Below are 17485 nucleotides of genomic sequence, written 5' to 3'. Positions count from 1 at the left end.
GATTTTTTTTTTTAAGGTTTCCTGCTAATTGGCGTGTGTGCCTCATTAAAAAACAAATGAAGTAGGACGCAGAATTTGAGAGAAGTATTAAAAGTCTCATCATTTTAATCATAGATGCATTCTTTTGGGATCAAACTTAAAGCTTCAGCCAGGTGTGCATGTCGCTGTCATGTGCATTTTTGGATCATCTTGTGTAACTGTCGCCATGGAAGTGTTACTGGGAACTGTTGGAGGTTTCCCATCGTTGTGCAGAACATGAAGTAGTGTCACTGATTTTTTTTTCTTTTGTTGAGGTTCCCCCCTTTTGCTGCCTCCTTTGGCACCGTTTTCATTCAACATTTGGTCTTGGCTGCGTTCTCTTTTTTTTTCCTGTGGGGTTCACAAAGAATAAACACTTCCTTGCAGATGAAAAAAAAAAAATGCCTTTTTAACTGACCTGACTTAGCTTGCTGAAACAAACACCTTGGATTTAAAGAGCACCTTTAGGAAAGCATTCTCTTTCTGCACACGGTCTCTGTCGCCGCAGGTAACCCTTCCCTTTTGGGAACAGAAGGGCTGATGCTTTTTGTGCTTGGGGTACAAACGCTGCCCGTGGGCTTCAGAAAAAAGAACACAACAGAATTTCTCCAGCTGCAGAAGTTTATGCTTCGTCTTTGTCTTTTGCAGCTCTTTTCCTTCCTGCGAAAGCATCAGCAGAGCTGGGCAGGTTGGAGGATAGGTGCCGTGCTTGCTCAGACAAAATGCAATGATTTGTGCATGGCTATCGCTATTTCTGCTTGGTTCCCTGGTGTGGTTTTTTCTGATAGGAAAGGAAAAACCCCACAGGGAGGTTTACAGCTTTTAAGAGATGCCGTGCAGAACTTTTTGCAGCCAGCGTGAGTGGGGGAGAAAGAAGGAAGGGTACGGCAGGGCTTGTCCTCGCTGCCATCGGCGTACAGCAACAGATGCAATTTTACGTTTAGGACTGAAAGTCAAGCTCCCGTCTGCATAGACTCTACGAGAAGGAGGGGGAAAAAAAAGGGGCCGAGAATCCACTTCCACCAAACCCCAGAGGATGGGCCGAGCTGCCCATGAACGCCCAGGAGCGGCCGCGCCCTCCGCCACCAACCATCGGGCACGCACGTCACGTTGCGTCACGTTGCGTAACATTACGTCGCGTTGCGTCACGTTACGTCGCGTAGCGCCCCCCCTCCCCTGGGCCCCGCCCCCGGACGCGCGGAGCGGCGGCGCAGCGAAGTTGCCGAGGTCCCGCACGGGGATGGACGCGCTGCGCTCGGCGGGACGCGCTCTGCTGCGCAGCCCCAGCGTTACCAAACCGCCCTGGGCCGGCGGCCGCCACCAAAGTGAGAGCCGCCCCTCGCCCTCCTTCCCTCCCTCCGCCTTCTTCTCCCTCCTGTCCCCTCTTCCACTCAGCTCCCGTCCCCCTCCCTCCCTTCTCCGCCCCGTTCTCCTTTACGTTCCCTCCCGCACCGCAGCCGGGCCCAGCTCTGCCTCTGGCTCGGGGGGGGGTGGCCACATCCGGCGGCCCGAAGGGATCGGCGCTGGGGGTGCGAGGGCGCTGCAGGTTGGGTGGGTACCTCTCCCCTTCCCCCCTCCGGCTCGGGCTGCCCGGGGGTTCTGGGGGCTCCGAGGATCGGCGTTGCATTACGAGGCTGTAAGGAGCTCCCTGTGGGAAGGCGCCTGGAAGGCTGGAGCAAACTTCCTGACCGTTGCCATTCCTGTCCCTTTTCGTAAAGATTCGGGAGCCGGCAGCTGCACGAGGTGAAGCTGCGGCTGCGTGGCGCTTTGGGGACGGCCCCACGGCCGCAGGTGCTCGTGGTGCCGCGCTGGGACTCGTGCTGCCCCGTGGGGTCACCTGGCAGACGCCCCTCGAGTGCTGAGATGTGCGGCCGCCCTCGGGCTCGGGATGCAGAGCACCTGAGCTGCGGGGAAGCGGCTTCACGCACCGGGCCGTGCCTCGCAGGGGTGGGGATCTGCCTCAGAGCTTGCGTGCGCTTTGCTTGCGTGAGCTGGGAAGTGGGGGTGGTGTGGGCAGAGGAGCACCTGTGTGTCGCTGCACGCTCCCTACCTTGCAGCCTGTTTGCGTGCATCCGGCCTGCTGGCTCGTGTCTGCAGCCCTGTGGTTTCTGCACCTCTCCTCTCCGTGGGTTGCACTGGGGTTCCTCCCCAGCCTGAGTTCCTGCTCGCTGCGGGCAGTGCCAGGACAGGCCCGTCGCAATCTACCAGCACCTCGTGAAATCCATCGTGGCAGGGCTGAAAAATGCAAAATACAGTGCCCTCCTAGCAAGCTTTCCTTGTGCAGCTGGGACTCGAAGGGTCTCTTTGTTGCCTCTCTAGAGCTCCCGGAGAACTGGACCGATACCCGAGAGACGCTGCTGGAGGGAGTGCTCTTCAGCCTCAAGTATTTGGGTATGACGCTGGTGGAGCAGCCAAAGGGCGAGGAGCTCTCTGCAGCTGCTGTCAAAAGGATCGTTGCCACCGTGAGTATCCACCATCACAGAGCTTTGTGGAATAGGCCCACATCACCTTCTGTCACTGGGGATGATTTTAAAAGCTACGAGGCTGGAGGCAGAGCTCTCTGTCTGCAGACTTGGGAGCATCCGGGCTGCGAGTTCTGTGTGTCCGGAGGTGAGCAGGGCCGCTCTGCAGCATCCAGAGGTGCAGGGCAGCACTGGGAAGCCTTTCGGGCCAGCCTTATCCTGCAGGGCGGTTGTGCTGCAGAAAGTTCTTGTTATGTGTCTGGTCTCTGGTGCTGCTTGATAAGCTTGGCTGACCCGGGATGTGGAAGAAAGTTCTGACCTGGGGACATCAGGCTCTCCTCGTGGAAGACAGGGACAGTGTTCTCAGCGCTGCCGGCACGTGACCAAGCTCTGGGCCCGTGCCTGGTGTGCATTTCTGAGTTTTCTTTCCCAGGATTTGGAGAATTAAGAGGGAGGAGGGAGCAGGACGATTTGCTCCAATTCTCAGACACTGCAGCCACCCATCCTGCTTTCATCTCAGCTGCAAGAGGGACTGATCCTCAGCTGTCCTGTAACAGAGCCTCCCCAGTGCCCCTGCTCACTGGGCTGTCCAAGTAAAATTAATGCTGCTTTAAGCCGTTATAAAGCTGAATGAGTCAGAGACCCAGCTGTACTATTAAGTGCCATAAGACACAATGGAGTGGTGAACCGTGCTGGGTAACGATGGATCCTTTCCTGACTGAGCTATAAGGGAGGGGGGTGCTCACATGAAATGGGAAGTGCTGGTGGGGCCCTTCACCCCTGCTCTGAGGGAGTGGGAATGGAGCCTTTAAATAAATGCCCCAAGGCTGAGCCCACCCCTGGGGTGAGCTCACCATCCTGGGGGCAGGACTCACCATCAGCTGATCTGGGCACAGCTCCAGTGACCTTCCCGTTGGTTCAGGTCTGCAGGCTGCAACCAGTTAGATATATTTTTGGAGAGAATCTGAGCAATAAGGTGTGTGTAACCTAACTCGTGAAAGAACAAGAGTAGTAAATAAAACAAAGTGGCACTTGATTCGTTACTTTTTCAGCTAGCATCCTGTCCTTGGTACAGAGGGTGCCTTGCTGCTTGAACAGGATGTGGTGGTGCATCTCGGAGCTGGCTGCCTGGGATCCCACATCCTGCAGGGCTGCCCTGCTCTCAGCACAGCTCCCGTGGGGGCTGGTACCCTCGTGACTCCCTGAATTTGCACTGGTGGCCCCTCTGCTGTGGAGCTGGCCCTAGAGGGAGAACTCCCTGAGGTTCCACCAAGCGCTCACAGCTTTGCGTAGCTTGGCCAGAGCAGCTGTGGTTTTGTGCTTACGATGTCCTTGTGGTGGAGGGGCTGGACTGATTCCTCTCCACTGTGTGGGGTAAACATCCATGTCTCACTGAGCATAAATCACAGCAAAAGGGAGGGAAGCATTTTAACAAGTGCCTTATCACACCTGGTAGTAAACCCAGGCTGTAGTACTAATGGCTGCTATTTGTATCTCTTGCCTGTTTAGAGTGAATGATCTGTTGTGCTGGTATAGCTTTGGGTATTTCCGCTTAAAGCCTGCAACTTTCCCCTCCCTCTTTTCCTTCCAAAGGCAAAAGCAAGTGGAAAGAAACTGCAGAAAGTTACGCTGAAAGTCTCGCCCAGAGGGATTGTGCTAAATGACAGTGGAACTAACGAGCTGATCGAGAACATCTCCATATACAGGTGTGTTATGGGACACCCTGCCCTGAGCCCTCCTCACTGCCTGTGCCCAGACTGGTGAGCAGCCAGTCTGTGCTGGCATCTGAGCTCTGACACATCTCCCTGGCCATCACACCTTAAAGCAAAGCAATGTGGCTGCTAAATGTAAGACAAATAGATGTCTCCTGTGTTAAGTGTGTCCAGCAGCAGGGTAAGGAAAGATGTGATGATCCCATGGCCACGTGTGACTTGGCTGAAGAAATGCTGAAGCAGGTAAAGGCAGGAGGTGGGTATGAGAATGGTCAGAGCACTGCCAAACAGATGAGGACACAAGCTCTGGAGCTGGGGCTGGCTGCTGCAAGCCCTGCTTTTTGCCTCTAATGTGTTTACATCGCTCTGACAAAGAGCAGGGCTTAGGCAGCTGCTGAAACCTAATACCAGTGTGGGAGGGGAGGGTGAGACTGGATTATCCCATATTCACTCCTGGATTTTTGTAAGTATATTTTCAAAGAATACCCGGTTGGAGTCTGATGCAGGCCTGGAGGAGCGGAGCTAAGTCCAGATCTGTCCCTTTCCATCGCCTCTGTCCATTCTCCTTTCACTCTTCACACTCTCCACTTTCTGTCCTTCACCCTTCACGTGCTGTGCCACTTTGCTAAATGTGACATGGGGAGTGCTAGGCTGGGGCATTCTCTCTAGCAGGACTACTAGCGTGTTTGCTTACTAAGCATCAACTACAGCCACCTCCCTTGGAGATAAAACTGCTGCTAAAGAGCAGGGCTGAGTGAAGCTGCCCTGAGCGTGATCACACCAAGACCAGTATCGCTGCATGGCGTAAAACCTCATGTGAGCAGAACTGTGGGCCTCAGATGTTTAGATGCTGCCTTAAATTATGCCCGGACGCTTTCACAACCAGCAGTAAAGCTGTTCCTCCCCATGAGTGCTGGTATACGAGCATCCCCTTGATTCAGTTGGCTGAAGCCAGTTCAGCTTAAACAGGCTGTTGAGGTGGGGACTGATGCTGTTCCCCAGAGCTGCTGGCAGGAAGGGGTGAAAGCTGGGATCTGTGCACGTGGGGGTCATTCCCTCACTCTCCACTAGTACCTTTTCCAGGGAGTTCCTCTATACCTCCACTGTCTTCTGTTTGGCAGTTTTACCTACCAGGGAGATGCTGGGTCTGAGCTCTTGCCCCAGGTCAGGTGCTTGGGCAGGCAACAGGACAGGGTGGCTGCAGCCAGAATGCAGCATCTGTCACTGGGTGTGCTGCTGCAAGAGGCCTCGTGGTTATAACTGGCTCGCTCCAGAAGCAAGGATGAATTCTGTTTTCCCTGAAAATTAATGTCTGTCATGTAGAGAGCTGAACGTTGGGGTTTGCAGGAAAACAGCCACCTGTCTGTGCAGGTGACCTTTCACAGCTTGTGTCACAGTTATTAAAAGAGCAGAGATGCTTCTTTGGGGACAAATGGGAGAAAGGAGTAAAATTCCAAGTGCCTCTCTAATCCAGAGCACAGCTCAGCTCTGTGCGACACAACTCAGGTTGTTGAGCAGAGGTGTCCTCACATACAGTGAGAAACTAATGCAATGTAAAGAAATGTGATGTTCCAGTCCCCCCCCGCAAAGTCTTTGGGGCAGCAAGAACGTGAGCTGAATAGGCAACGCCGGGCAATAGGGGAACTTTGGTGAAAGTGTTCTATTTCTTCCTTGAGTTTTCTCTTTCCAGTATCACCTGTTTAATCTGCTGCATGCCCAGGGAAGAGGCTTTGCTTGCTGCTAGCACCTGCCTCCTTGCTCTAAATGTCCAGGGCTGCTCCAGCCAGTGCTTGCTGCCTTCAGACAAAGTGCTTGGTCCCACTGCTCCTGGTCCAGAAGGTCCCTGGGAGATGGCAGTGGTTGGTGACAAGGGACATGCTGCCCTGCAGAAGGGATCTGAGCTCTTGGTCACAACAAGATCTCCCCAAACAGCTCAGCCTGTTGCTCTTCCAGAGCCTTGTTGAGTGTTCCAGAGTAAGCCCTGCCTGGGGACTGGGAGAGATGTAGCTGTCCCAGGGATGTTCCCACAAGGGATGCTGAGCCTCCTTCAGTCAGGACTCATCTGCGGTCAGGGCTCTTGGAGCATCCCATGCATCTGCTGCTGCAGGTCTCAGAGCCTGAATTTCAGCTTTTCTGAGAGCTCCTGCTTCAGTTTCCTTCCCTGATGTGAGAAAGCACACGGGAACCTCAAGAACAAGTCCTTCTCTCTCTTTGTAAGCTTGTTCTCCAAGGAAAATTTTCCAGAGTCTCTGAAGGCAGAGCATTTGTTAGGGGCAGTCCCAGACTGCCACACCGCAGAGCCTTCACTCGCCTTCTTGAACCTATCCTTTCTGACAAGGTGAAATGTTTTCTGTTCTCTCCTACCTCTTTTGCAATGCACACAGTTCGTGCTGTGGCTGGCTGCAGAGTGGCCAGCAGTTGCGCTGAGCATCTCTTGCGGTTAAACCAGTGGCATTAACTCCTCTGTTGCCTCGAAGCTGGATAATACTCCTCTGCTCCCTCTGCCTTCCCTGCTTGGCCGTGCTGCTTGAAGACCTGGTGCAAGAGCAGGTTTGTGGAGGGGTTGGTTGATCTGTGCGTGCAGTGCCCCAGACAAGACGTTTCGTTCTGTCTTTCAGGATATCCTACTGCACGGCAGACAAGATCCACGATAAAGTGTTTGCCTACATTGCCCAGAACCAGCTCAATGAGAACCTGGAGTGCCATGCCTTCCTTTGTACCAAACGGAAAATGGTCAGTTCAGAGGAAGAAATGGGGATGTGGCTTTAGGAGGAGGAAGCACAGGGGCTGCCTCGGTGCTGCGATGAGATAACAGCTTCACATATAGTTGTAGTGAGGGAGGGTTCTTTCTCATCTAACGACCGTGACTGAGCACCCACCCAGGTGCTGCCATGCCCTGATGCAGTGCTACCACCTGTCTGCAGGCAGTTAGTGGCTGCCCAGGGACAAGCAATCGCTCTCCAGAGGGACCCAGCACTGCTGTGGAGCAGACGCAGGGAGGAGGGGGGCAGAACTCAAGGCTGGATTCGGCTAGTCTAGGACAGGAAAAGCCTTTCTGCCCCCAGGATCTAGGGCTGGGGTGAGAGCAGCTGACCCTGGGCAGGTACCTGAAACCCTCCTGCCTTGCTGCAGTCCCAGGTTCTGGGATTCTTTTCCCTGCTCATCAGCTACTTCCCAGGATTGCTGGAGTCTGGCTGTGCTGTGATCTGGAGAGGCTGTGGCAGGTGAGGTCTCCAGGGAGGCTGGTGATGGGAGGCATTTAGCCAGTGGCACTAGGCTTACCATGCTGTTTTCTTTGGTGGTTTTTTTTTTGTTTGTTTGTTTGTTTTCCTTACTGTTTATCTAAATTCCCCTTCCAGTTCCTAGTGGTATCTTTGCAGACAGTCGTGTCCTCCCTGCAAGAATGCTTTAGAATGTGCAGTGCTCTGCATGCCAGGAATCATAGAATGGTTGGGTTGGAAGGGACCTCGAAGATCATCTAGTTCCAATCCCCCTGCTGTGGCAGGGTTGCCAACTGCTAGATCAAGCACCAGATCAGGTTGCCCAGGAAATGAGGGTTTGAAGTAGATACCAGTCTCTGGTTCTTGCTTTGAAACTGCTTCTGGGATTTTTTCTTGCTAATTCAGTGCATCTTGAGGAGGGAAGGCTCTCAGCTAGGCAGGGATCCAGCATTTTGCAAGCTGGCAGGGGAGAGAAGTGGGTCACTGGGCACTGTCTCCACATAGTGGCAAGGGGAAAGCCCTCAGGGCTCTCAAGTAGAGCAAGAACTGGGTCTGGCAATAAATGTGAGAGGAGGGATAGGTCAGACCCTGTGGCCCCAGAAATCCTTCCTCTGGAGGGACCTGTTGGGCCTGAGCAAAGAGCTGGATGGCCTGGATCTGCTTCCTTCCTAGCAGGGAAGCAACATCCCAAGAGGCTGCAGGAGCCATTCCTCTTGGTGCAACCCAGAGTGGCAATTCCTGGGTCCTTGTGAGCATCTGTCTCTGGCAAGCCAGCAACACCACTTGTGCCCAGTTCTTTGTTTCCTTCTCTGAGGAGACAGCAATGGAAGCTACAAGTTGTGTCTCCTGTGGTATACACTCCTGTCCTTGCGTGGTGAAGATAAACCTTGCTCTGCAAATTGAAATTTAACTCTCTCCAGTTGTAAAGGAGTTACCTTGGCGGTACATCAGCTCAGTACATCTCCTTCCAAATGAAGTTCTCCAAGACCTTTTCTGGCAAATACTGGAAATACTTTTCTTCTTTGTCTGTAAAACGCACTGAGGTCGTGCTGGTAAGGTGGTGCCCTGCTCCCAGACCAGGGACTGTCCCTGAACGTATGCATAGCTAGCAGTCAACAGCATATAATTAGTCTGTATTTTTAGTTCATGAGTAATTCTCAACAGTAGCTGGGTCTATTAAACTTCATTCAGATGTGACAGCTTAAATTGTAAACAGCTGTGAGGAGTTTCATACTTAATTACCATATTTACGTTTTTACCATAAAACATTTGCACTTTGATGAAAGATGCAAATAGCTCTGACATTCAGATGAGCTCTCCTGTCTTGCAAGGCTTAAGTGACACAGCTAGGTTTGCTGCAACTCCTCCCTTCCATGCAGGAGCACGTGGCTTTTGGGAGGAGTTTGTTCTTCAGTGCTCCCCCCCAAACCATGTGGGGCTGTGGGTTACCCTCCAGGATCTGGGTTTGTTGAGGTTGTAACTTGATAAACTCATGCCTCAAGGCTCATACAGCATTCCAGCCTTGCTGTGTTACTTGTTATCTCCTTGCACTTTAAGCTGCCAGTGAGATCTGCCTTCTCCTAATGAAACTGGCAATTATGTCACTATTTATATTTCTCAAGCAACTTGGGTTATTTAAGGTATGCTTGGTTGTTGGTGGTTTTTTCTTTTAATGCTACTCAAGTTCTCAGCTGGGGGAGGAATGAAGGGACTGAATTTGAAGGTATCCTGCCGCAGCCTTGGCTGTGTGCATGTGTCCAGCTCAAGGCTGTTGCAAAACAAACCTGAAGTGTTGCTTTAAGCCTGTATGGCCCCAGCTTAGCTTGGGGGAAGGGAAGACCTCACAGATCTCCCACTTCCCAGATTGCTCCCTGTCCAGGAGAGCTGTGAACTTGCAGCATTTTGCCTTTTGCCAGAGCATTCTCATGCACACAGTCTTGCATGGTGGTGAGGAGGGATGGATGGATGGACATCCTTCCCTGGCTCTCGTGTGACCGGCTGACAGCAGTGTGGTCTGGGCTGTTTGGGTGCTGATTCTCTTGGCAGTGTTGGTTGTTCTGGTGGGTGATGCCCCGCAATGGGTGTTGTGCAGCCTGGCCCCGTAGCAGGGAGCCATGAGCACAAGCCTGCAGCCATGCAGCAGTTGCATTTGTTGAGATTGTGTTTAGGTGTGGGATCCCTGAAGAGCTGTGTGCGCTGTGGTTGGGAGGGGCTCTTCTCTCCCTGCTTGTCAGCTCGATGCCTCTGACAGCCATCTCCCTGCCTCCTCCATCTTCCTGTTACAGCTAAAAACGTGTCTACAATGGGTTCCGTGTCCTACATAGAGCAAGTTGCTGTTTCCATCATTATTTTGTCACCCCTCCGCAACCAGGCAGTGGGAAAGTGCACGGAGCGGAGGACTGGTTGGATCCATGTTAATGTCAGTCTACAAAGCAGAACCCTATCTATTAATGTGCTGCTTAACCACTCTCTTTTCAGGCCCAGGCAGTCACCCTCACTGTAGCTCAGGCATTCAAAATAGCATTCGAGTTCTGGCAAGCCTCCAAGGAAGGTGAGTTTTATTCTTTTTCCCCACTCTTCACATGAAAGTTCAAGGAATGACTTTGGGTTTTTCCAGCTCCAAATTTCCAGGCTGCTGTTAAGGTTGGTCCGATCTCTGGCATGATTTAAGGCATCATCCAGGTCTCGCTAGACAGCCTTGTAAATCAGGCTGAATTTTGGCTGTGTTCCTTTCTTGCAAGTGGGGTTTGGAGAGTTGAATGCTTATCTGTGGTACCTCATTGCCCTACCGCTGCTGATATTTTTGCTGTTACCTTCCAGCAGATTATAAAACACGCTCCGACCGGGCTGCTTTGGGTAGAGGAGACCTGGTGGCCTGTCATAGCTGTCCTTGCTCCTTGGAAAAGGCTTGTGGGACAGTGCTCTGCAGGCAGTGATGGGCTCTCCTTCTTTTGCAGAGAAGGAGAAGCGGGAAAGGTCCATCTTGGAAGGAGAAGGGGTGAGCAGCCCAAACTCAGCTGCCCCTGCTTGCCCTGATGCACGTAAGTCACCAACATCAAAGGTTTGCTTCAGCCTTGGGGATGGGAAGCAGCCTAGTGTCAGTGGGGTTTTTCCCTGGATGGGCATTTCCCTTGGGCTTTGATCAGTAAGAAGCACACGCTTCAGTTGTAGCAGAGATGTTGCCCTGGACTCAGTGTCTGCCAGGTCTTCCTATCTTCCCTTGAAATATCTCTTACATCCCTTTGTACACAGCTGCTGTCACCCCAAATCTGTTTACTTCTGCCTGGGGCAAATTGGCTGTAATGTCTTTACAAACTTTGCATGGATCCTCACATCCTGAGTTTATTTGGGGGTTTGTGTTGGACCTGAAGTACTTGCTGTTCTGTTGGATGTGTGAAAGTAAAATAAATGGTAAAAGCTCTCATAGTTCAGTGTCTGGCCATGGGTCCTCTGAAATGTTAGATGCATAGCCAGGGAGAAATGGGACAAAAGGCTAATCTCCCTTCTGTGCTGGCCATGGAGATAAGAGGATTTGACACAGAGGAAAATAGCATTAAACTGGGCTTAATCCCAGACTGGCGCATCTCGTTCTTTCATATGAAGGCCCAGGACTGGAGGAATCCATCACAAATGGTGGCAGATGAGAACAAATGAGGTCCAAGGCTGCAAGTGGTGTAGAAATGGGCTCTCTTGTCTGCCTGGCCACATGCTGATGCTTTGCAGCTGGGTCATTTCTGCATCTGCCCGTATCACGGGGTTATGGGGGAATGATTGAAGACTTCCCTGAAAGAACATAGCCTATGGTATACCAGCAGCCATCAGGCTATGAGCTGCTCTTCACCCAGTGTAGGATTTCCAATCCATCCCATAGAATAAAGATGCATTTTTGCAGGATGCTGAATTGATTCTGTGGGCTGAGCTGAGCATGTCGTTCAGGTTCCCACCCTGTGATTACTGTTCCCAGCCCAGCCCTGGGCTACAAAGCTTAGGGGTGGGATGTCTCAGCTCTGCCTGAGGCTGATGCTTACCCATTTTGAATGTAAGCGTGTACCCAGGAGCCTTCCCTGATGGCTGATGGAGGGACGAGCTGGCTGATTCCCCTGCATCCCTGTTCAGGGGTCTTGGGTGCCTGATAGGAGCATCTTCAATTATGTGGGTGGAAACCACAGGCTTAACCAGAATGAATGCAGCTCCTGCACACTAAAATTCAGGGCTGTGCTGAAAGGAATTCAGTGCCTCCCCCTGACTTCGCCCCTCATGGGAAAGCAATTGCTGCAGAAAGGCTTGGTTTTGTATGTATTTTTTTCTTCCTCTGCCTCATTCCCTCTCTTCTCTGTTCACAGCCGCAGCCACGGGGAACTTGCTGGATTTAGAAGATCCTGCCAAATTGCTCCTTACCAGCAGCGAAAACCCCACACATTTAGATAACAGCATGTTTGGGCCCAGCTCCTCTGTAAATAACAACGTGGTGTGGGTAAGTTTGCCCAGGGCACCACAGAATCTGCTGAGCTGGCAGGGAGAGATGCTACCTCAATCCTTGTGTGCTCCAGGTCCTCTTTTGGTGCTTTCTCTTGGACAAGACCCTCTGGGAGCAATCAGGCAGCTGAGCTGCTTGTTAAGGATTTCAGACTTGCCCAAGCGAGCTGGGTTTTGGTGTCCTACTAGAAATGATTGCTTAGTGTGCGAGTACTTACAGCCCTTTCTAGGACCCATAAATAAATTAAAGCAATTGCAAGGCACTGTGAAAAAACGCTGCTGTCAGGTAATTGAATATTACTTACTCTTGAATAGTGCTTCTCAATGGTTTGTCACTTTTAAGTGAGAGACCGCCTAACTATCCTATCCAGGGGACAAAGAATCACTATGTTGATGGCTTTTGTTTACTGTTCACTCAAACCAGGTTATGTTAATGTTTGTCATTACTCTTAGTTTTCCCTTGTTCTTGTTTGTAAGTCTGTCTTGCTTGTGTGAACATGGATGGCTTCTCTGAAATGTCCAGAGTCATCTGGCTCAGCTGTTTCATGGACCAGTAATAGAAAAAATAACAGTCTAGATGATGTATCTGGCTGTGCATCCATGGGGGAGCTTCTTGCACACCCAAATGCTACATCACCAACAGGGCAGGGGCTGATCTTGGAACCCCCACCATCCCCAACCTGTGACCTTGTCCCTGCCATGTTTCCTCTCTGGAAACAAGCTGTTAAAATTTGAGTGAATTGAATGATAAAGGCCTTTGCATGGTGCCTGTTTCTTGAGTCTGCCAGGTCAGAGCCGGAGGCTTTTCAGGTTAAACCTGAAGATCAGTTCCAAAGCCTGCAGGCTTATCAGCAATCTCTGATCCTCCCTTCTTACAGAGTTTTCATATTTTACGTATTACATCATCTGCCAGTGCATCATACAATTTTGGGCATAGTCAAGTCTGTCCATAGCAAAGCCCTCTCAAAGGGCTGTCTTCCTGCACAGGAAACCTTTCTCCCCTGATCAATTCAAACGCTTTCCTTGGCAACCCTTCAGAGAGCAGATCAGAGAAAAAAGGATCACAGAGTTGCTTTCAAACAACACGGGTCCAGCCCTTTGCTGGTACACTGTTGCTTTCCAAGTACTTGATCCAGCAAAGCCCTGGGGAATGCCCAAAACATCTTGCTGAGCTCTGTCCGGGTTCATCCTTGTAGCAAAAACCTACAGCGTGTGCCAGTTGCGTGGCAGGAGCTGAGCAAGCTGAGGGCCATGGCTCCCTTTGCTCAGTGCTAGGTTGCTGCCTATCAGCTCTGCCCAAAATGTTTTTCTGCGTAAGGAGCAAACGTGCTTTCAGTCAAAACAGTATCTTCTGCTTTGCATTGAAAGCAGAGCAGGCTGGGGTTGGTGGAGGGCTCAGCGTGCAGATGCTTTGGAACCAGCTCTCAGCTTGGAGCATGGTGGCAATTTTCAAGCAAGGAGCTGGGGGGCATTGGTTGCTTCAGAGGGATCCAGCTGACCCAGATGGGAATCTGCTTCATCTTATGGGCCAGATCCAGCATGTGCAGGCAGCAAGGTAGAATTAGTCTGGTCTGGAGACGGTGGGAAAAGGCCAATCCCCTCATCTGTTCCAGAGCTGCAAGGGGAGTGCAGCATCCCCAGCCTAAGTCCTGAGACCTGCTCCAAGCAAGTCCGGGCCACCCAGAATTACATCTCTTATGCCTTGGCTTATGTGGAGAGTGAGATAAAGCCTGCTTAAGGAGGCAAATTGCTGATAGGAGTATTGCTTTGGGCGCTCAGAGGTCCATATGTATACATTTTTGTCTGCTGTGCTGAAGTGCGGAGCCAGATCTCTAAATACACTTTTGTGCATTCCCTTAGCAACTACTTCTCTCTCTTTTTATCTCTTTGAAAAAGGAAATGGATGATGATCTCGACGAGGCATTTTCAAGGTAATTCTAATAACACCCTTTGCAAGTTCACACCACTGGGGACTAGCCCAGGGGGGCCTGTGTATTTTAATAATGCTTCTAATCTAATCAGCTGTCATGATCTGGCCTAGGCAGCTGCCCCATCAGTACCTCAGCTCTTAATTGAAAGATAGGCTTTGCGGCTGGCTGATAAGCCATATATTTTGACAACCTTTTAAGGATGGAGAGAGGCCGTATGTGATAGGAAATTTAATTCCCTGAGCAGCCAGCATGTCCACTCTTGCTTGCCAGGGATGTTTGAAGCCACTTTTTTTCCAGCCTCTGTGCTAGCTCTGGCAACGCTGGTCCCAGCTTCTGGTATGGAGATCTTTACCCATCTTGCCCCTCTCTGAGGTTTGGCCAAATTCTGGTACCTTGCTCTTATCTTTCTCCAAACCAACAGCAAACTGCTGAGGGTGGTGTGCCCCCTCCATGACGAATCCTGTTGCACTGGGTGCCTATTGCAGCTTGGTTGCATCAAGGCAACTCTGATGCACGGGTTTTGAAGTGATGTACCAGAGCACATTCAGAGTTTATGGCTATAACATCATGTGGCTTAATTCACTTTCTAGTCCAAATTAAGATCTGCCCTTGAGGTGCACGCCGAGCAATCCAGCAATGTTAAACAAATCCGTTTTCTTTCAGGTGAGTTATCCTGTCTGCCCTCACGCAGACAGGTTTGTACAGGGTGACAGGCACGAGGCCATGTGAAAAAACTACTTGCTTAGCCCTAAGGAAATGGACCTCTCTGTCACGCTCGGGTCTTGGGAATGATTTACTGGAATGATTTAATGGAAAATTCCATTTCCATGGCAACCCTGTCCCAAGACTTGTTCTGTAAAGGGACTGCTTGATGTTGACATAATGTCATCGTTTTTTCTCAGCCCTGTTCCTTGCTCTGCTTAACTAAAGTGTTGGTTGCAGTCTTTTGTTTTGCATTGCTGGATGTGGAGCTGTCGCATTACCCTTGGCTTTGGGTAAGGCAGTATTTGGACTGAGTCATTGCAGTGAGGCTGCTCCTTTGGTCAACGGAGCCTTTATGCTGAGATAAGATCCCATTAAATGGTGCAGCCTCCAGGAAGAGCTCAGAGGAGGAAAAAGGCACTGTTCTATCACACTGTGAATGTATGGGATGTCCAGACTGCAAATTCCCTGGATTTTGGGTGACGTTAGGATAAACAAGCAGAAAAGCTGCTACAAACCTGAGAGAGCTGCAGATGTTAAGCGTCATCTCTCCCCTTGCTGAATTACTTCTTTCAGTTGGAGGACTTTGAAGTTTGGCTTTGGCATTACAGTTGCGTCAAGCATCCGAGCTATGAACTGCATGCATTTGTGTTCTCACTTTTTGTTTTTCTCCCCTCTTAGACTTGCTCAGTCGAGAACAAACCCTTACGTTCTCGACACAGGACTGACGGCTCAAGACATCCAGAGCGCGGAAATGCTCTCATCTGTAGATTGGAATAAAATCGATTCCAATACAGGCGAGAAAGATGATCTGTTCATGTTTTGAAGTCAAATTCATCTAACAGCTGACAATAGAATAACCACTAAAAGCCTGTGGACTAAATCGTGCTCTTCCAGGTGCTGTATACGAGGGATTCTTCTGAGGGGTCTTCACCGAGTCAGACGATGTTACAGCACAGCTTAGACCAAAGTTTTAGAAATCTAACGTGGATTGTTTTTTTACCTTGCTTTTGTCTAAACCATGAGATGCTCCTGAACGTATTTATTCATAGCTGTTACAGTTTACATATATTACTGAAAGGTGTGTAGAGCATCTACAGTATCAGGTGGCAATACGCCGTCAGTAGTGCCTGTTCCTCCCTGGAAAATACTATGCAACACCAAAGTTCCTGTGTATACACATTTCTAGACAAAGGTCTGCAGATGGAAATGCAGTTGAAAGCACAACTGTTACTAAACCAGTGATGCTTGAACACGTCACCTGCCCAGGCTGAGGGGAGGGGAGTTGCAGCAGCTGCTATCAGTGCTGAAAGAGGTAGCAGAGATCTTGCTTTTGTTGTGAATGTGATACTCTCAGTTGTCAATCACCCAGACATGTTCTGGCTTTTTCTTTGCCAGCTTCTTAAGTGAATTGACACTTCTTATCCAAAGACTGTATAAGTTTTGCACTTTAAAACTTGAGCTGAAAGTAATGGTCCAAAATGGCAAAGTAAGCAGTGCCTGTAACTTCTCTTCAGAGGCTATTTACCTCCCCACCCCCCCCCCCCCCCCCCAAAAAGAAACCAACACTACTGCAGCTGTTTCAAAACTGACTACTCACGCATTGTTTCTGTCATGACTTGGAATGCTAAGGCTCAGTTGCGAGGTTGGTTTAAAAGCAAAAAACAGCAGGCAGTAGTGCGTGGAAGCTGCAGGTTGTGTGAATGCAGTAGCACAATAGATTCGTGTTCTTAGCTGTGCTAAGTGGATTTGGCTGTGCATGCCTTTTTACAGTTTCAGAAACATTTGGTAGTTGCCCGCTCAATAGACTCGAAGGGAATTGGATTAGGCAAGACCAATACCTGTATGTTTAATGAGCAGAAGGTGTCCCTGTCAGTGGTACTCCAGTCCTCTTCCCACAACAGCTGCATCTCCCATGAGGCTTGGGAAGCTGTCTTCGTCTGCTTCTGGAATTCAAGCAAAATAATGGAGGTATAAAGCTTATGCCAATTAAAAGATTAAGTTTAATGATCCTAAATAATCGCACTGACAGTTTGCAGTGTCTGTGGCCTTCTGTGAAGTATACTAAACTGTTTTATAGATTTGTAACTTGGAACTTTGTTTTGAAACACTAATTCATTCCCCAGACAGGTCTTTATAACTCCTAAGGCTGCTTGCAAACAAACAAACAAAAATCTTGGTCAGCTATAAGAATTTATTAGGAAACAGCTGAGTGACACTAACTTAGGTTTGATTTTATGCCAGTTATCCTGATAAGGTATCGATGACTTGTGAAGCCAACTCATCGTGTCTCGTAATAATTTTTCAGGATGAACAGGGAACGCATTTTGTGCTCAGAGCAATCCTTAAACTACTGTGCCCATGACTTACTTGATGTCATGTGTGGCATCAGTCTCTTGTGATTGAAGGGGTTACTCAAAGTTTGCCCATTCTGCAGAGGTAGGGACATGGCCCCATGGCATAAGCAATGCTAACAGTGCAGGAGCAGCAGGCGCCTTGTCCTGAGCAATGGGGAGTGCTCATCTCTCCAAGAAAAAATTTGTATTGCGGGAATGGACTGCAAGGCTTTCTCTGCACAATGATCTTTTTTTCTTTTCTAGAGACTCGAGGAGCATATACTGATACACACTATGCTATATATGTATGTAGATATTTTTTAAGAAAAAAAAGAATATCCATATGGAGAAAAATAAAAGTTCTACCATTTCTTTTTTGGAGTGTTTGTGCTGGTTGACTTTACTTTTTACCACGGCGTTTTTAATGCGTTGAAAACTTTGTATTTCTACTTGCTTGGGTTTTCTTTCTCCCTTGGTGCATAGCAGTAAGGGACTGGAAACAAGGGGAGAAGAGGGGGCTGGTTCCAGGGCCAGCCATGTGGAAAAACATCAGCGTTACAGGTAGAATAGCGTATTTTGCTGCTGGATGTGGCTGTTGGTTCCTTTTGAAATGAGCTCTGGGTGATC

General features: G+C 50.0%; 1 protein-coding gene and 1 long non-coding RNA gene across 5 annotated transcripts; one reads left to right on the top strand and one right to left on the bottom strand.

Annotated features, from left to right (window-relative positions):
• Window positions 88-610, bottom strand: LOC110387498. The gene is made up of 2 exons (XR_002432544.1): window positions 481-610; window positions 88-369 (listed from the first exon to the last, which is right to left on the bottom strand). It is a non-coding gene; the product is annotated as an uncharacterized LOC110387498 (long non-coding RNA).
• LDLRAP1 (low density lipoprotein receptor adaptor protein 1) lies at window positions 921-17239 on the top strand. 4 transcript variants are annotated; one of them, XM_021375659.1, is made up of 9 exons: window positions 921-1343; window positions 2338-2480; window positions 4074-4186; window positions 6811-6925; window positions 9892-9964; window positions 10371-10454; window positions 11757-11887; window positions 13786-13820; window positions 15204-17239. In XM_021375659.1, exons 1-9 carry the CDS (start codon window positions 1055-1057, stop codon window positions 15346-15348), a joined length of 1128 nt encoding a protein of 375 aa, XP_021231334.1. In that variant the 5' UTR covers window positions 921-1054; the 3' UTR covers window positions 15349-17239. The 4 variants fall into 4 exon arrangements, 3 of the variants coding, with proteins under 3 accessions (XP_021231334.1, XP_021231335.1, XP_021231333.1); XR_002432543.1 differs by having other exon boundaries at window positions 11757-13820; window positions 15204-15317; XM_021375660.1 differs by lacking the exon at window positions 13786-13820.

Source organism: Numida meleagris, chromosome 22 (assembly GCF_002078875.1).
Source record: "Numida meleagris isolate 19003 breed g44 Domestic line chromosome 22, NumMel1.0, whole genome shotgun sequence".
Taxonomy (NCBI): Eukaryota; Metazoa; Chordata; class Aves; order Galliformes; family Numididae; genus Numida; species Numida meleagris.
Note: the sequence above shows the minus strand (reverse complement) of the source record. Positions and strands in the feature narration are given on the sequence as shown.